General features: G+C 41.0%; 1 protein-coding gene across 3 annotated transcripts; it reads right to left on the reverse strand.

Moving 5' to 3' along the window:
- Nucleotides 1–5,206: 5,206 nt before the first annotated feature.
- pitx1 (paired-like homeodomain 1) lies at nt 5,207–18,212 on the reverse strand. Of its 3 annotated transcripts, XM_033611940.2 has the most exons (5): nt 18,074–18,212; nt 16,860–16,914; nt 11,393–11,542; nt 9,961–10,163; nt 5,207–6,555 (listed from the first exon to the last, which is right to left on the reverse strand). In XM_033611940.2, exons 2-5 carry the CDS (start codon nt 16,903–16,905, stop codon nt 6,007–6,009), a joined length of 948 nt encoding a protein of 315 aa, XP_033467831.1. In that variant the 5' UTR covers nt 16,906–16,914; nt 18,074–18,212; the 3' UTR covers nt 5,207–6,006. The 3 variants fall into 3 exon arrangements, with proteins under 3 accessions (XP_033467831.1, XP_033467848.1, XP_033467840.1); XM_033611957.2 differs by lacking the exon at nt 11,393–11,542; XM_033611949.2 differs by lacking the exons at nt 16,860–16,914; nt 18,074–18,212 and adding an exon at nt 11,644–11,875.
- Between the last annotated feature and the right edge of the window lie 2,261 nt (nt 18,213–20,473).

Consider the following 20,473-nt stretch of genomic DNA (forward strand, 5'->3'; position numbering starts at 1 on the left):
GTTTAGCGGTGCTTGTTTTGTTAATTAGGGTACACCAGATGGGCGGGGTTGTAGAGACTATTCAGCTGTCAGCCACAGAAATGTAGTGACATCCAAATCATGGCTTCAAATACACGTTTCTGCCTTTTAATTATGCCATGGTGGAATTTTGCTAAATTGTGCCTATCAAACACTTTGATGAAATATGTCGCTGTGGCTAAATGCTGTATCACCCTAATGAAGACATCTTTAATTTTTGAAAGCAGGGTAGGTGCTGCATCCTTTATGCAAGCATTAAGCATTCTCGCAAATATGATTTGACTCTCTGTTTATTTATTTGAGTTTCATTATAGCCCACTACCTCAGCCATGGCCGTATTAACCTCTTAGAGGGCCTCAGGGCAAAAGACATGCTGTTGGGCCCCCATTGACTCCAACACCTTAAAGCCCAGACACACCAAACCAAAATCAAATAACTAGTGGTGACAAAGGCTGACTTGAACACACTGCAAAGACTACAGCCAAAGGCCCACTAGCATGTCTATGGCTGCTGAGAGGACATAACTCTCCATACCAGCAGGGGGCAGTAGTCTGAAGGGCGACAGCTCAGAGGCCGTTTACACGTACACGGTGATTTTGATAAATGGAGACATCTTCCTTCGTTTGTGCCCTTCGTTTACATGCAAACGGAGATTTCTCCTCTGAAAACGAATCTTTCTAAAAACTCCAGCCAGAGTGGAGATTTTGGAAAACTCCGGTTGCGCGTTTGCATGTAAACTGAGATAAACGAAGATAGACGGAGTTATAGGCAGCCGACGTCACAGTATGCGCCGGAACTTGCACCTGTGTCAAAAGTGCGACCTATGTTGCTATGGTAACAATGGATACATGGAAGGCTTGAGCTTCTCGTTACACTGCCACCTACAGGTTTGGCATGCTCTTGTGTATATATACATGGGTAAGTGTAAACGAAGAATTTTTTGAAAACGGAGACGGTGAAATGTCCGTTTATGAAAATAGCCGGCAACGTGTAAACGGCCTCTCAGATTCAAGGCTGGTTGGGCAGTCGGCAGTGTTGGAAAAACAAAGCATATTTCCAGTGTGTCAGCAAACAATAACCCAAACAATTATGAACTGTTTCTGCTAAAGTGCTAAATGGCTAAAAAATAATCGTAGGCCTACCTAAAAAATCAAGTCTGTTTTGATTGCCTCTTGACTTAAGCCATTTTGTTTACATTCCTCACTTCCACTTCTCTTCTTGTGCGCTGAGCTGAACTGCCAATCAGATTGATTTCATTTATGGATGGGCTCCACCATCTTTGACGCTATCTCAACATGCGGAATCGGCTGAAAAAGATAAGGTTCTACGAGGGTGTGGGAGACATTTAAAAGAGGGGGATAGATGCTCACTGACGGCACCACATTGACCAACGCCCGATTTAGCGTGTCTCAATGCTCTCAGCTTCAGAGTGGGTTAGTTTGCCATCATTTTATTCACCAAAAACAATTTTAATGAGGAATGTGCAGCAACATGTGAGCACAATGCAAATTATAAAATATAAAAGTCTCAAGACTACATTTATAATAATAATGTAGGACCAGCCTTATAGTTTTCATTCAGTGGTGCAAATTTGTAAAATAAAAAACAAAAAACAAATTTGCAGTTAATCAAATTTCCAAAATCCAGGTACAGTTTGCGACTTTCGGGCAGTTGCCTGCTTTGCCCAGCTGATAATTCAGACTTGCCTCAGTACACTGATGTCAGGAGGAACACACTTCTAAAGAGGCCTCCTAGAAAGCTAGTATTGTTATTTCAAAAATAGAAATACAAAATGAAATATAATGGAGTAGTTAAAACCTAAGCTTGCTAGCTGAGTTTTCTTTGAGTTACAAGACTAATAATAAAATCTCTGTGAGATTTTTTAATTCCTTCATTATTTTCTCATCAAGCTGTCTTGATTTCAGTTAAATTGCTGTGATCGTGAGGCCAGTGTGACTGCAGTCCTCCCATCATGATGCTGTAACCTTAAATTGTGGCGCTGCAGATTATTTTCTTTAATGATGAATCTCCTAATTATTTCCTCAAGTTATCAATTAATCTTTTTTTATTATTAAATGGCAGAAATCGGTGGAAAAATAGCCATTCTAATTTCCGAGAGACCAAGATCGTCAAAAACTGTTTATATTTATTTATTTATTTTTTTGGTCCAACAAGAGAACCAGAGAAGATCAGCAAATCTTCAACATCTGAATGTTTGCCATTTGTTTCAATTAGGGTTATCTGATTATCAAAATAGCTGCTGGTTAGTTTATTGTACAACTTCTCTTTTTTCACCTTAAATTTTTTTACACTCTGTATCAGTGGTGTGTGTGTGTGTGTATGCATGAGAGAGAAAGAGCTGAACTTCATAGGAAACACATGATATTACCTCTGTGTACTCAATCAAGTCAGTTGTATGTGAGCAAAATAATCCTGACTTGCACCCTTCAACACACACACACACACACACACAGGCTCATCAACACAACACACGTGATTACATGTCGCAGATTGTATTCTATTTAAACCTATTCATACACTGCATCTCTAATAATCCAGGAGAAGTGGGAACTAGAGACACACTAGTTCAAATATTTACCGGCAATAAAGCGGCGTGTTGAACTTTGCCCTCCAGGTTCAGGCGCGTTCACGGTGCCGCGCGCTCTTATTTATAACCGGAAACGAGTATTATGGGTAACATTTACTACGGCGTGCGCGCTTTGTTTTTGTTACGAATCACTATGCGCCTCCAGTGCGCTTTGTCCTCTCGTCAAACATTTCCAAATCAAAGCGGACAGTTGAAATTACAGCCGGTGCGCATGCCCGCCCTGAGTAAACGCTCTGCCCTTCCGTGCACGTGGGCGCGCCCAAGGAAAGAATTCGAAGCCGCGCGCGCTGCTGATGTTACTGTTGTGACTTGTCATGAATGGTGAACCTCAACGACAATGGGGCTTCAGTGAGCCGGTGACGGGCTTAGTGTTGCAGAAATAGCAACAGCAGTGTGTCGAATAAAAGGTACGAAAATATTATCACCCTATATGATCATATTGTATTATTATGATATTATATTTATCGTGTGTGGGATATAAAATCCCCCAAACGCAGCTAGGGTCTACATAAAATCACCTTAGGCGTTACAGGCTCCTCACGTGAAGGTAAAAATATATAGGAATATTATAGGAGATAAATTCACAAACAAAACACGACAATGACATGAAACTTTTGAGTGTCAGAAACACTATGGAAAATATTAGAGGGATAAAATAATACAGGTCAAAATAAAATATTAGCCCATATGAATTATTGAGGTAGGACTAGAAGAAGATGACTACAAAATAGCCACCATAAGAAAACCAGATTGACACACACTGGTAAAAATGTTATAGGAATATTAAAGTGCCATCTGAGGGAAATACATGCTAAATGTTAGGGAAAAATATTAAATTATAATCCCTATAGGAGACTTCTTTTTCTAACCGGTGCCTTAATATCTTATTGAAATATTAAAGAGTACAATTACCAAAAAGCCTACATAAGATCCAAAAAGTTACCTTTTGAGTGTCAGACACACTGTGTGAAATATTATAGGAATAGATTTGTTTCCATAAAGACATATAACATAAACTCACTTTAGAGTATCACACTCACACACACTACAAGTCAAGATATATTATCATAGGAATATAATTTTTCTAAAAAAAAAAAAAAAAAAAGGCTCCATATTTTAACATAAACTTTATAGTATCAGAGACACACTAAAAGTCAAGATGAAATATTTTAGGAATAATATAGAAGTACAGGAAGTTACCAGAAAGCCATTCTAACATATTTTGGGACTCTGTAAACTCACTTTCAATAGTCAAGATAAGAGATCAATTATTTTAAAGCCACCATAAGGTCAAGAGAGACTCACTTTGAGTGTTGAGATCTGATACAAACAGGCACCATAAGGTCAAGATAAACGACTTTTAACTGCCCTATATAGCGCAACAATGGGTATATTGGAGGAATCTGTGTGTCAAAAATTAAAACGTTAAACTCACTATGTCTGCAGACAGTGGTTTACATAATAGGGTTTGCTGACTTGTAACTGTAGGTCTAAATCAGTGTCATATAATTCAAGTGTCATTAGGCTGTTTTTATTAGTCATTAAAAGCCTGTTTTACATTGGAGAGTTTATTCAAGTGTTGCCTCTAATCCCAACATCCTCCCCGCACAGAGCACTATCAGTTAAAACACACACTCATTACTGCTTCATTTCTGCTGCGCGCTAATATCAGTCTGAGCTCTGAGTAATATAGATATGGGGATCTCTGCAGGTGTCAGGAAAGAAGATATGGTATTGATTGAATTCATTTTGTTTGCGCGTGGACAGACTTGGCGCGGAGTTGTCGCCAAAGAAAGATGCGTTTTGTTCTAGGAGGTGTTGGACGTATTTTGGCACTCAGTCTGTTTCGGAGTTTCGCATTTGTGCAAGTAAAAAAAGCAGAATAAAGTGGCTTTAACTCGCATATGTTTACCTTTTTTCTGCGATTAGTGTAAAATATACAAGTTGGATATACCTGAGGAGGACAAGCACCATGTTCCATTAAACAGGAGTCTGTTATAGGCTTGTATGCATAGGTGAAGGCGCGTGCCAAACCTCAGTCTGAGTGCCTCTAAATTAAATCTTGTGTTAAAATGAGAGCAAAAAAATCCGTAAAAAATAAATCTATTTGCACTTATATTACAAAACAAAACGGATGCAGGACTATGTACTGACCCAATAACAATAGCGCATAATAATAACTAAGGTTTTACACAGAGATCCTGTTAATTCCTAGAAATGTAGATATTAAAGCCCGGAAATTTATAAGATGCGTAAAAACGCCGGTGGATTTAGTTCCCTCTGCTGAGAAAGTGCAATTAGATGTGCAATAAAGTGAGGAAGAATCAGTAATGCAGGAGTAAGCTTCAAAATGAGCAAAGTAAAAAATAAAACATGGAGGTTAAAGCCCAGATAACTACAGGCTTGTCCCATTAATCCTGCGAAATCTTAATATTTTTTAGATAATCCCTTTAAAGTGAGCGGATCAATAGGCCACGGAGATTTAGCCAAGGTCTTCATTTTGCTCCCCTTTTTGGGGGAGGGTGGGGGGGGGGGAAGCTGCGGTTTGTCTCGTTAAACAAAGACTCCTCTAAAACATACTTGAAATAAACCTCTCTTTTCCTGGAGTTTATTCAAACAAACATGTTACCATAAACACATGAGGACTTTGAATCACCTTTTGTATACAGTTTAGGCTAATGAACTTACTTCTGCAAAGTCTTACATTATCGTACAAAACACGTTGCACTCAAGTTTAAACATGCGGGGTTTTCTATTTCAGCAAACAAAAATGCAAAACAAACAAAAAAACATTTCAGAGTCACTGAACGGGAGGCGTCATGGGGTGAAACGGGCCGGTGGCACCCTGCATAGACGGTAAATAGAAAGCACACAGAAGCAGTATAAAATATCTACAATATAGGCTAGATTTCTTTTCTCTTATTGAGTCTGGATTCATGATAAACTCGACACTTTATTTTTTTTCTTCTTGCAAATCCTTGTTGAGGTCGAGAACCCTTCCCAGCCAGTCTTCAAAAGCAAGCAAGCACAAAAAAAAGAAAAAAAATCCCATTGTCTGTTTCATATGTTAGGCCTGTATATATTTACATTTATATATGTACAATGCAGCAATGTAACACGTCTTCATCATTTAAAAAAAAAAATCCAAAAAACCTGGACATTTCAATTGCTGTGCAAGTTCATTGGTAAACACACATATAACCCGCATAATCCATTTTTCTTTTTTTTCTTTTTTGAAAAATGATTGCAACTAATCCAGTTTAGTTGTCTTTGATTTTTTTTTTCCCATCCGCAGGTAGCCTGTAAGCTCTGACACCGTGTCCGTTTATCACATATATATTTATTTATAACTGTAACATTCAGGCCGCGCGTCTGGCCCGTCAGCTGTTGTACTGACAGGCGTTCAGACTCGAGCCGGGGCTCTGCAGGCCGCTGTATCCAAAAGTTGGATGCTGTTTGGATTTCAGTCTGAGCGTGGCCAGGCTAGAGTTGCAAGTGTCCCGGTAAACGCTGTACGGAGAGCCGGGAGGCCCGTACGGACACGCGGACGACGACATTGCTGAGTTAATGCCGGACGTGCCGATCCCGTTCAGGTTGCTGATGTTGTTAAGGCCCGGGGTGGGCATCCCCGGCACGGCGGAGTGACCCATCCCGGAGGCCATGGTCATGGAGGAGATGGAGTTGGGCGCAGAGAACATGGACTGAGAGGTGAGGGGGCTCATGGAGTTGAAGAAGGTGAAGTTCTTGGTGGACAGCGGCGCCGGGGTGAGGCCCTTGTTGGTCCAGTTGTTGTAGGTGTAAGCCGGGTACATGTCGTCATAAGGCTGCATGAGGCCGCTGAACTGCGGCAGGTAGCTGTTCTTGCACAGGTCCATCTGCTGGTTCCGCTCGCGCTTCCTCCACTTGGCCCGGCGGTTTTTGAACCACACCTGGAGGACACACACACACACACACACACACACACACAGACACGGTGTGAGCACTGTGGACACTAAGGAGCTGAGTCACCCGAGGAGTGAGCGGGGCCCCGGAATAGTCAAACACTTCTTGATTTTATTTCTGCCATAAAATTAAGTACACTTCTTTAACTTTTTCTCTTGTAGCCCCAAAATCTCCACATTTCACCAGCAAGCTATGTGGCATTATTTTATGTTGTAATAAAATCCAACCTTCCATTAATAATAATAATAATAATAATAATAATAATAATAATAATAATAATGCTGTGCTGTTTTCTCTAAATATGATAAATTGTATTAAATACTAATGGAATAAAATTTCTGTACACTTTTAGAAACCCAAAAGATTTGTTTACAACAATTTGTAAACACAGAAAAAAGGCCCAGTCTCAGTTTTGCTCATTTGTGGAACACACACACACAGAGGTTTAATTTTTTTCCGTCATAGTCTCCATACAAATGTTTTATGGTCATAAAATGTTGCCTTTCTAATACAGAAAATTACACTTTTTTTCCAAGTGAAATGTGGCAGTTTTAAAATGGGAATTATATCAGAGCTGTTTTATTTCTTCCCCTCAGTGAATATCTCAAACTGGACTTATCGTTATTGTTTTTTTCCTAAAAATCCTCATAATCAGTTCGTTTTTTCTGCACCGGGATAAATTAGATGAGCAGCTGCTGCAGTCTCAATACTTTACAGACTTAAAGTTTGAATTCATCCAGTAAAATTCACCTTGAATTTGCTCCAAATAACCAAAAGTGAATATGGCTGCAGTGGGAGGTGAAACACTCACTGCTGCCTTTTGTTTGCATAATATTTGAATTCATTTTGAGTTGTTAATTACGCAGGAGGTGTTGCATGAGCTCTGATGAGTGTGTGTAAGGATAGAAACACAATTAAATGACTCATTTTTGTCCACAATTATCGCATATATATATTTTTAAATGAAATATTCTGCAGGAGAAAATCCGTCTTGTAGTGAATTTATTTTCTGCTATTTAATTCCTTTAAAAATGCACACGGGTTAAAGCAAATGAGTCAGATGAAGTTTGTTGTTTAAAAAGAAAATGACATCATCTAAATAAACAATAGCAACAACATAAATGTGTGTGTGACTAAAGCCAGAGCCAAGCGTGTGTTCAAACTACTAATTATTCAGAGTATTTGTTTTAATTTGCATTACTACACGTCTAGCAATGGAATGTATCAGTATGTAGGTCAGACATCCCAAAAATAAAACCAACAGGTTTACAGCATGAATCAAACAGGCGCAGGAGATGACTGTAAATGAATCAGAAAACGCGCCTCTGGATATCCTCACGCCTTATCGAAACCTGACAAAATATCCGTTAGTCGGCACTCTGCGAGTCATTTTTAATTCACAGTAGAAACAGTTTACAAGTGGAGATCATCAGACGGCCCCGCGGAGGCTATTTATAGTGGTGCAGGGAACAGGGTGCTGCGGACAAATTGTCCACAAAGACATGAGCGATGAGACGCGGAGCTGAGGAGGAAACAAGCAATGTGAGGCTTCAGTTTCCTGCACAAAGCGGGGAAAAAAACTTTGGTTGTTTAATTGTGGCATGTTAAAGAGAAGCCTCGTTAGAGCTGGATAAAAGACGTTTAAAAACAAAAGCTGAGCCCACACATATCATTCAGCCTCTATATATTATCTGCCAATCTCACCTGAACGCTGATGACCTTAAAAGGTCAAGTCCCGACACTTTGAAATGTCAAAACATTTTAATAAACGCTCAGATATGAATCAGAAATATTCCGGCTGTGCTGTGTGACGCCACGCGCTTTACAATGTTTTCTTTTGACCCCGCCAAAATAAAAGACTGCACTGTTTGAAATGCACCCTGTCTGGCTCTATAAATCCAACACTCTAAACTTGTTCTGAGACTTTTTCGTATGAAAAAGTTTTCCCTCTGCACTTTAAATAGCTGTATGCATTTTTTTAATGCAATTTGAGACGGTGGATTTTGCAAGGACGGGCCGCCAGGCGCCAGTTGCTGTAAATGAAAACCAACTGCAATTGTTTTGTGTTTAACACACGCTTCTTGCATCCGCTTTTTTTTTCCTCAGAGAAAAGGGCAGCCAGCGTGAATACCTATGTGTAAAAACCAACCGCGTATAGTGATGAATCCAACATGTTTTACTCACCCGGAGGAAAAAAAGCAGCTTATGGGGTCGGTTATTTTCTACTTTAAAGGGGAGCTATTATAAGAATTCAAATACAAGGATTACTACAGATTAAAGTAGGTTATATGAGACTGATATTTATCAAATATCCCCCCCACGTTGTTAAATGTATTGTCCTGATGCTTAAACATCATCCCTGAATAAAAATAATCACATGCTGTTCCTATTCATCGCACAGCTCCAGGTAGATTTAGCTGCCTGAAGCGTCTCCTCCACGAGGACAAATAAGGGTCCAGACTGGTGATGATGTCATCAAAAGACAAATCCTCCATTGGCTCCATTAGCAGCGCGGATACACACTCAAAAAAAGAGATGTCATTTCCAACAGATCCAAATACTTAACGACAGCTTGCATTTCTGCTAAATTTTCAACATGAGATGTGTCGACACGAACGTGCCGTTTTGGTCCTGCGTGTGTCAGAAATGCGCGCGGTGTTGAGAATTACGCACGTGTTTTAATATTGGAAGACTTAAGTTTTGGATGCACCGCAGCAGTCAGGGATGACTGCAACTTAATATGTGTTAACGCTAGAAAATCTCCCAGCTTTTTTTTTTGTGAGCGGATTTTCTGCAGCGTGTCTCTGAATTATACCACACTTTATTTCTAGCCGTCTGAGCTGTTAAAAGTCACTGCAGTAATTTACATGGAGTGTTATAAGGCTGGATTTTCACTTTTTCATGCAGCGTAGCACCAAGGAGGAAAGGCGCACGGGGAAAAGTGACACTGCGTAGACCTTAATATGATATATGATAAGGACTTTGTCCTGATATTAAAAGGAAATACTGGGAGATTGAGTCTGTGTTGACGTCATCAATGGATAGTTTTATACTGTGTCTTTCAAAATAGCTCAGGTTTAGGCAAAGCAGTGGTCAATTTTGCATCCAAATGTTAATTGGAGCAAGACGTAATTGTGACCCTGACATTAAGCCATAAATTCCTATTTTTTTTTAGGAGTTTTTTTATTTTTTTAGTGTTAGAATTAATCTTTGCTTTGTTAATTTTCTTAATGATTTAAGTATCTAGTTTCATTATTTCTTTGTTTCATAAGTATTTGAGTTGTGTCATTTATTTAGGTAACTGCTTTAGACTTCTCTCACCCACAAATGCTGTTATTTCTTTGTCAAATCATCTTTACGCACACATTACGCACGGCCGGCTGGCCTCTTACCCGGACTCTGGCCTCGGTCAGGTTGGTCCACACGGCGATCTCCTCCCTGGTGCTCATGTCCGGGTAGCGGTTCCTTTGGAAAGTGGCTTCCAGCTCCTGCAGCTGCTGGCTGGTGAAGTGAGTCCGCTGTCGCCGCTGCTTCTTCTTCTTGGGATCATCCGCGTTCCCGTCATCGCTTCTGTGTTCAGCGTTCCTCTCCTTTTCTGTGGGTCATGAATCGGGTCGAAGTCATTGTAAGTTACAGATATAGTGCTTTGAATAACATGCACACAAGGGGCATTTTTGCATTTTTTAAAAATGAGCATTTTCACCTTAAAAGTAAAACGTTTTAGACTGAAATTAGGCGCACCAACGTGCAAACAAAAAAAAGACAAAAACGAAAGCTTTGTGTCAGCTATAAAAGAAACGGCCTGTCAGAATGAAATAAGCAACACCACGGCTATAAATAAATTATTTACAGAGCTGTTCATGAAAAATAAGCCTCAGAAGAGAAGTGACAGATTAAAGCCAAATATTTACAAACATGTCTGAGAGTTTTGTATCGATTCTGTCAAACACACTTAGATGTGCCTCACTTTACGCTGACAGATCAATATTACTTTCTTTACGACTGGCCACTCTTATCTCCCAACTGCCATCTTGCATTCGTGTTCTCACAACATTGCATCATTAAACTAAAAGGTCAACACGTGCAAAGGTTAAACACAAAAAGGGGGAATAGTCATTTAAATGTTTGCCAAAAATAAAAAGCAACCTAAATCTTAAAGCCACAACATCATATTTAATCCAAGCCCCATAAATAATTTCAACAAAGGAAATAAATGACATTCAACCATGTTTGCTATTTCTTCCTCATATGGAGTGAGACAGAGGAGAATTTTTTTCTTAAAATGTGGCCAAGTTGAAAAACAAAAAGCTTCTCCAAGAATTGTTAATAGAGACCTTCTGGCTTTCAGTTTAGATTGGTGGATGGGCTCAATATTTATAGTTTGTTTTAATGCATTTACTGACAGCAAGCCAGGCTGCTCTGCACATTTTTCCCTGACAGCCCTCGGGATCCTGCCAAGTGTTTGGTTCAGCCAGCGCAATAAACAGAAATGGGGTGTAACTGCACCAAAAACTGGACTATTTCCTCTGTTATGATGTATTTATGCGCATAAAACTGGAGAGCAGAAACACACCAAACTAAGATTTACTGCAAATGTGTTTAGGTGCATTTTATCCATGTGCATGTTGCATCGTCACACACGGAAATAAATCGTCATTGCAGTGAGAATAAGCAAACACTGGGACACAAGTTAAGCAAAATATTGTCTCCTTTCCCCCGTGGCGTTACACTGCCGAGATGCCTCTGTGACAGCCCACCGCAAAATAAACTGTTATTGCACTCAGAAGAAGGAATCGAGTTGCTAAAAGCACTCTGACTGTGTACCTGCCAACTCTGTGTCTGAAGACTCGCTGCTTGAGTTCTCTAAAGTTTCTCGACTGCTGTTTGAAGTTCTCGGTAAATGAAACGCGGGGGCCACGTCGCGGGGCGGCGGTGCTCTCACTGCCTCTGCGATTCTGTCCAAATTCATCCCACCTTGAAGAGAAGGATGCGTACAAAGAGGAAACGGGGTGAATCCTTGGGGTGCACAAAGCTTCCCTCAACAGCTAAAAATCCACCCGCTGCCAGACACACACCACGACATGAGAGGATGAATCATACAGGGAGAACTTCCACGAGAGTTTTGTTCTTCCACGAAGAAAAGACTTAGAGGGAAGAAAAAAACCACACAGCCCCCTTTCCTTCCTCTACAGCAGTGACGGCCCAGTGCGCTCTCCTTCTCTCCGCTGCAGGGGAAAGCTTCTGCCCGCTGTGACCGACAGGAAGCTCCGGCTCTCCAACCCACACATGAGACCCACCCATCTGCTGTGTTTAACCTCCCCAAAATGAGCGAGTCCCACCCACTAAGCCTGCCCGCTGCAAGAAAACATCCACCCAAACAAGTCTGACGTCAGGCTAAAACAGATTTTTTTTTTTTTTTTTTTTTAAAAAGTTGCTATTCATTTATCAGACGTTTGGATTTGTCACATGCAAATCAACAAGTGTATTCAGTCAAATGAAGGTGGAGTAAAAACGTTAAAGGCGTCCGATCTGAACAAAACACACTATTCCAGTTTGTGAATTTACACGTTAGAGTTGTACATTGTTAACAGACTCACACAGCTCAAGAATTAAACTGAACGGCTGGTTTACGCAGACATTTTTTGCAGCGTTCAATTTCTTTTTTTCAGTTGTCGGGAGCGCGCAGTGCAGCGCTTTGCTCTTTAGGAGTAAAATGGGCCTTTTATTCGTGCAGGCATGTTTGAAATGTGTCCAGCGCGGCGCAGCTGGGTGCGCTTACACACACACGCACCCACACAATGTATACCTCGGATATCTACTGAGCTGAATAAACATTTGCCATCCAACGCGGGCCTGCCCAGTTACTGTTTCCTCAGTTTGAAAAGTGCATGGCGATATGGTGATCATTGTGTGTATGAATAACGACACGCACTGTAAACTGACAAGTGTCGCTCTATCAGCTCATTGTTTCGCTTTGACAAATAAACAATCAGGACTATTAAAAGGCAGACCAGAGCTCCCATTGCTCAACGCACGGGCTGCAGTGTGTTTCTGTTGCAGGACAAACATCAGGCTGTTTTCTACCAAATAAATTAGGGAATAATAATCTGCTGACTGCAGCCGATCTGTCTGCGCTGCGCTCCTCGACAATATAATCAAACATTAATAACAACTTCTTCTAAACCCAGTGGTCTGACTGCTCTGGAGGATCCCAACCTCTCAGCATAAACTCCCACTATGATTGATGGTCCGCCAGTAATGATCTAATTACAGATAACCTGAATGTGGCTACTGATGGCGACACGTTTGCCTTCGGCCCGTTTTGTTGACGCTGGCGCACAAATGGCACCCAGAGGTGGCCAGTTGCGGGCGCGCGGTCATCACTGAATAGGCGGCATTGCGCTTTTGGAGACCGACCGTAGGCTAATAGAGGCCACTTCAGATCCAACCCAAATCAAGCTCTGTGGTATAATTTGGATGTTGTGAAAGAGCCGTAAGTAAATTTGAAAATCAAAACTTCAATCAGATGTTATCATTTCAAGGTGTTTTCTGGTCCGATTAGCGTCTGTCATCCTTCACACGCATGCACGGCGCGCGCACTGACTCACAGCGCAGTTAGAGTGAACTGTAACCCCCAGAACATTCATAGGCCTGTGTGGCTCTCCACAGAGCTCCGTCCAGATGTTGATCTCAGTGTGTGCTGCAGTGGAGTAAAACGTGTAGTAAAATTCGCAGTAATAGACTACAACAGCTGCAGCAGAAATTGGACCTTTTTTTGTAAACAAACTTCTTTCTTTGTTAGAAAACGCAGCAGCGCCTGCTGGTCACAACACACCGAGGCCAAAAGTCTTAATTTTTAATTAGGCTAAAGACAGGTTGGCGCCAGGTGAGGCCTCATTGTAATGGTTAAAGAGCTAAGTAGATGTGATGCATCTTTGCAGCCTGGGAACTCAGGAATGGGATTTGTTCTTACTTCAGAGCAATAAAGGGCAGTCATTTAGGCTGTGATTTTTACGCAATGTTATTTGGATATCTACGTGTTTGTAGTAAACCTGACCTGATCTCCTTTCAGTCTGATTGCGCATGTGTAGACCAACAGCATAATTTCAGGCTTGAATCGTTTACTGCAGATGTATAGAGTCTTTGAATAATGTTTCTTCCACTCAAAAGAAGGCAACCATTTACCAACTGAGTCACAAACTTGTTCCCATTACATCTATGTTTTTCTTGAATTAAGTATTTTTTTGCAAACTAATGAAACAAGACAAACTGTCCAAACAAAACGGCAAAATTAATCTTTTGGGGGATTTGAGTGACTTAACCGCCAACCAGGAAAAGACATATTTTATGGTGTCTCTGCGTAATTACGCCTAAACAGAAAACCAAGTGCAAAACACAAATCACATTAATTTCTAATACACGCTGGTAGCTTTAAGTTTCTCCTGCAATATGAGACCGGCTGACCTGCTGACTTGCTGTGGCTCGGCCTGCACACTACATGTGTCGGGTAAATGCGCACCGGCTCAGGCCTCACCGTCTGAGACCCGGACTGTCACCGGCGCCAGTCTCGAGCATTTTCGGCCTTTGTATGACAGTGACTTCTGACATGAGATCCCTGTCCGACCGGAAAACTCCCCCGAAGGCCCTTTCAAAAGACAATTGTGCAAGCTCTCAACAATCACTTGGCTTTTTCCATGTATATTTGTTCAGCCTCTCTGCACAGAGCGTGTTGTGAAGAGAATGAGGCTCATACAAGGGCCTGTATTATTTTCCTACACATTATTTAAAGGCATGCCACATTAGGGAATTTGGATATCTAAAAATTGAATTAAGCAATCCAGTGATTTTTATTTTTCTATCAGAATTATCATTACACTGCTCCAGCATGCGCCATCGTGGCCTGTTGTGTGCAGCAATAGGCCTGTAACAAGTTCCTCCCTCCACATATAGCCTACTGAAGTGCCCTTGGGCAGGAAACCGCTCTTCCCTACCTGCTTTTTCACTTTCTGAGCTGCAGCCAAGTGCGTAAAATGGTTTTGAGACGATACTTGGCCCAGAAAACGTCAAATTCAGCTGCAGCTGGTGACCCGAGGACGAGAGTAAGCGGAAGCGGGATGCGCTGTGTAGGGTAAGAGATGCATTTTGTATAAAGTGACCTTGAGGACCAGGTGATCCCAATGTGTCAGCAGGTGGTATTTACTATGCAGGCTGGGAAGACTGAATGAACTGAAACTCTAAATCGGTGCGTGTTAGTTGGGGGTAAGTGGGTACATTGCGTATCTGGGAGGTGTATGTGTATATGGTGATTTAAAGAGCAGCACTGCAACTGTATCATGAACAAAGAACTGAAGTCTTTCTTACTAAGTTTAGGGAAAAACTGAAGTAAAATACTGGAAATCCTGCAGACCTGTTAGGGAAATCATAATTTGGATAGTGTTGTTCAAGAAAGTCCTTTCCCTAATATTATATTAATATAACAGCAACACTACAGTAGAGCAAAATTCACAATAAACCCACTGACCCTTAAACTCCCCACAGGAATATTAAAGGATTTACAGCACATGGAGATTTTCCATGGAGGGGCTCCTGTGATTCTACCTTCCTCTGTCCTCCAGTAGATATTACAGGTTGATAGATGGGGGTAATCTAAATACCCAGCCTCCTCAGCCTGCGTCCCTGCCCGCGTCCTGCTCCTCCTCTGCTCTGGAGGGCACTTGCGTGTGATGGATGAGTTAAAAAGCCTTTCCATCCGGCAGGACAGGTTAAAGGCCAGTGGAAATGCAAACACTCATATTTTTCCTTCAAGAAGTGAAAATAAACTCGGCGACCGCCGTTAATCACACACCAAACACACGTAAAAATACAGCCTTGGTGTATTTTCTTTTAAACTCTCTTTACTGTAAGGCAACCAAACAGAGTGAAGCTGGAACCACGGGGGGCAAAAAACAAAGCATATAGAAAATTAAAGCAGGCGAGGAGGCTCAAAGGGAGGACAGCAGTGGAGATGTAACCGGACACGATGGGTAACTGGAGAAGGACAGAGCTGATTATTTCCTTGGTGATGGGTTCTCTGCTTGGTCCAAGGCCTGTTTGACCTGGAGCCTGACAACCAACAAACAACCTGGCAGAAGGGATGCAGGTGTAAATAAAACAACAACCTATAATGGTCATCACAGGGAAGACTCAGAGGAAGAAGCTTAAAAAAATGCTGTAAAATGTCGGATTTTTTTCGGGTTTCCAATTAAGCCAGCTCAGCATACTGTACGTCACAGTGTGTTTACTGTAGGCTATGTTTCCCCAGAAAAGCTGTAGGTTACTGTGGTTTTATTGACAAAAAAATAAAAAAAAGTTGGTGACTTGCGGTGCAATTAGCCTAGTCCTCAAAAATATATCTGTCACACACGAAAAGGAGATTCTTAGTCACGAATCACGACTGCTTGGAAAAAAAGATCAATAAAACGCACATGTATTTATTACCAACATAGATTCCACTGTAACTTTAATGAAGGTACCTTTAGCCTGACTTTCCTCCCCCAGCACAAACAGCCCCAACCTCTGTCAGCCACAGTCTTTATAATAATTATGCTTCCAGCCTTTAAACTGAGGCTGCTTCATTATTATAAATGATTATTTACTGAAAGAATTTAAAAGGATTGTGCACAGCTATGTCTCCGCCTCACGTGCATGTCTGGCATTTTAATGTCCTTAAAACAGCGGATATTTTCCAGAGTTCTCACGTCTCCATTTTTTGACGCTCTCTGGTCTGTGATTAAATCCAGGTTCACAGAGAACCCTCTTTTTTGTTTTTATAATATAAGAACTTTTTTTTTGCTTGCTGTATTTCTGGCATGGTGTTTTTCTACTTTTTTGTGTTGTCCAAATGCAAAAACGACTCACCAGGAAATCATTATCCTCCAAAACCAGACGCACAAAGTAAAGCAGAAGACAAAATAAATATATATCTCATGTATAGGCTACATTGTTGAAAATGTTGTTTCAGTCTGCTTTCATTTCATTTCCGCACGCTTACATTTGCATCTCATTATCCGATATTTCCGCACATCATCATGTCGTAAATGCCCTGCGCATTAATTCAATGCATATCAGACATATTGCGTCTAAAAGCAGATGCCTGTGCACACGCACAAGAGCAAGGTCTGACCCTGCGCCAAAACGAGAGTAGGTTTCGACATAGACTGTAGCATCATTTTGCTTTACGTCAGTTTCTAGTTTTGTAACTCAAATGTTCTCAAAGGCAATATCATTATTTAACAGCTGCGAGGAGGCATACCTGGGTCCCCACAAGAAATCACATTCTTCGACAGATTCAGTTCCATTCCAGTTACCTGGAAAATACAAGAAGAAAGTTGCATCAGGAGAAAAAAATGCATATCAGACTTTTAAAAAAGCAGTCAAATACATTACTTTCCCTCTCTGCCACCCTCTTTAACCAAGCAGTATTATAATTATAATCTATAGTTTTTGGTAATACACTTTGATAGATTAAATTTAGTTCAAAACCAGCAGCCAATAATCCAGTAATATGACGTTTCTCGCAGGAAACTTAAAATATAAGTTGAATTATTTTTGCATTATTTTCTGAATTCTCACTTTTATTTTAAGAAAATTGAAATAATAATAATGATAGTAATAATCATTACTATTATTATACAAGATCGCAGGCCATCGGACCTTCGCAGCCAAAACAAAACAATTCAAAATAACTTTACTAAGCAACAACCCCAAACCTTCACACATTTACACTGTCATTCTATTTTATTATGAAACGTCTCCACGCAGACCTTCATGTTTTGGGCCCTCTGTAACATCCCTAAGCCAACATCACAAAGTTTACCTTTGCCATGATGGTGTGTACACACACACACACACACACACACACACACACACACACACACACACACACACAGAGCCCCCTCTTATCTGCAGGAATCCATTTGCTGCTTCTATGTCCTCAGTAAATCTTTGCTCAGCTCCCCTTTGTCCCTCCATGTTCACACGCTTCAGTGACGCGCACTTTATATTCATTTGGTTCATTTAAGGAGTGAGTCCGAGATTAATTCAGAAGTGCACTTGTAAATAATAGAGTGGTCTTAATGCTACATCTGGCTGACACTGATGCTCAGACACCTTAAATGGCACTGACTCTATTTCAGCTGCTAACTGTTGATATTTCGCACAGACGCTGCGGATGATTCTCCAGAAGTCACTGCTGCTGTGCGTAAAGCTGCATCCCCTCAGCCGCCGGCCTCTCTTCGGCCACTACAAATGCTCTGACCCCATCTAGCCGACAACATGCATTTCTCAATGGATTCCCCACTTGTCAACATTTAATTTTCTCCATCATTCTTAACACGGACTCGTGTGTGACTCATATTTGCACCATCTGAAGCGTAAAACGGCCAAGAGCGAGATGCCAGCCAACCTTCCGACCGATCCTCTGAGCTAAAATGAAGCAACCCGACAGCCCAGGTGTGTTTTACTCACCAGTTGGTCCCAAGTAGAGGCAGAAGACAGAAAAAAAGGAATAAAGCCTCAGAGTTTCCCCATGCAGGTGTTCGGTAAATCCACTTTATGCGTCGGCTGCGCGTAAACGCTGCGTCCGCGATAATCAGCGCTTTGGTTGCATCTCTGCGGCGCTGCTTTGGTTTTCTTCGCCAGCGCTCTGCAGCACGCCTCGCGGTGACGTCACGACCCCCCCCCCCGCCACCACCACCTCACCTCCCACCTACCCCGTTGTCATCCTCCTCATCCTCCGGTACCTCCAATCTCCTCTTCATCACAGTGTTTTTTACTTGGTCTTTATCATGTTTTAACCCTCATCATATTCCACAATTTTATCCTCATCTGAGTCATTCTCATCTTCATCATTATCCTCATTATCTTCTTACCAAAATGTATCCTCCATTCTCAGTTTCTCATCTTCATTTTATAATCTATTTTCATCCTCATCCTCATTTCTAAACTCCAATATGTGAGCAACGATCAGAGAGAGAGTGAATATGACGATGATGGTCCTGGTGACAGTAGTATTGGCATTAATAATAATAATGATAATTTTATTAATAACGCCTTTTATATTTATATTTTACGCCACTATACTTTTAGAAACAATCCGTCTTATGCAATATTTCCTTTATTATTTGTATATGTGAAATGTGACAACGGCTGATGTAAAGTTGAGAGTTTTATGAGCTCGTCATTTTCAGTCCATTTTTAAAACCACTTTTCTGTAAATTCACAGAGGTCGTTGGACCTCAAAAACTGTTCGGCGTCTTAAAGAATAAATTTGATCTGTGCCATCTTATTTGCGTTTAAGAATAAAACACACAGCCGACATTTTATTTAATTATTTTACTGCTGTAGATTTTTTTTTTTAAATTTGATTCATTTGAGCTAATTTTTTAATGTGATTTTCACGCACAAAAAAATCACATTTACTCGTGCAGCTGGCGGCAGTCCAAATCTATAAATAGCCTAATTCATTTACAGCCGGTTGTTTTTACAGATTAGTTGGGTGTGGCGCTAATAATGTTTGTCTTCTCCACAATTAATTGATTCGGCAAACAACATGCCGTCTGATTACACTCTAAAGCCCTTGTTAATGACTGATTATTTAAACAATCAATTGTTCATATCCTAATATTTACATGCAGGGTTAAGCAACGTTTTGTTCTGCTGCTGGTTTGACATACATCAAAACATTTTTGATTGCGCCAATATTGTATTTGTTCTGTGGCTTAAATGCTGGGAACGCGGCTGAAATTATAGATTTTGCATTTAAATAAAATGAAATAAAATATAGTCACTCAGAAAATAATGAATGTTTCCAGGAGAAAGGATGCTGTAATGGAAACATCCAGGCCTTTGTGCGTCTTTGAGCTGTTGTGGCGCAGCGGCGGAGAGACTAAGACGCAAAACACAACCAAAACGAAGGAGACAAAACATTGTTATAAATCCTTTGGCTAACGCAAATAAACTGCTGATTCGGGTCAGGTCTTAGGCGCTGCAGGGCGGGTGTATTAATAGATAAAGGCCTAAAAAGGCAAGTAACACAGTAGGCCACAAGTTACCGAGATTAAAGTAGGTTTAGACTGTAAGCAGTGGGCGCACTGGATCACTGATTAAGACTTTTAATAAATAAAATGGAAATCAAACAATATAATATTAAAAGATAATTTAATTTAATGTCACTGAAAAGCCATCATAAGTGGGGTTTTTATCATCATCCTTACGGCAGAGCTGATCTTTGAACAGAGACAAAAACATGCTCTCAGGCTGTATTTTAAACGTCCACGACCAAGATGTACAGCCCACGCACGGCCAGTCCCACCACTAAACCACCACAGCGTCTGTGTGGCAAAGAATATTTCCAGCTCCACATACTTGGTTTACGAGCTCCTTCTTTTGGCCTGAGACATGGGAGAAAGTGTGAAATTTGTCCCACCCTTACACTTTCCTTTTTAACTCGGCCAAGAGCTGCGCACGAAGTAAAGCCCGGCTCTGAGAGAGGGATCCTGGAGGGATTAAAGGGGAGCTGCGGGCCTCCCTCCAGGACACGGACAAACCTCCTTCCCATGGTGCCTCTCGGAGACACCGAGGGCTCTCTCACCTATCCTCACGTCAGCTGTTCTTCTTTCCAGGAGTACATCAGGTTGCTCCTGTATCAAAATGGAAGTGTAAATATGTGTACTGCACGTATGTGTGAGATGCAGTGATGCAATAGCAGGACATGAATCTGTGCAGAAAAAATCTGAGCAGGTCAGGAACAACTTTTGCTTGATTTATCTGCCAAATAAATTAAATTAACTAAATAAATTTCCCTAAATTACACCAACAGAGTGCTAAAACAACTTGCAATTCCTAAAAGTTAACATTAACATCTAC

Source organism: Epinephelus lanceolatus, chromosome 11 (genome assembly GCF_041903045.1).
Source record: "Epinephelus lanceolatus isolate andai-2023 chromosome 11, ASM4190304v1, whole genome shotgun sequence".
Lineage (NCBI taxonomy): Eukaryota > Metazoa > Chordata > Actinopteri > Perciformes > Serranidae > Epinephelus > Epinephelus lanceolatus.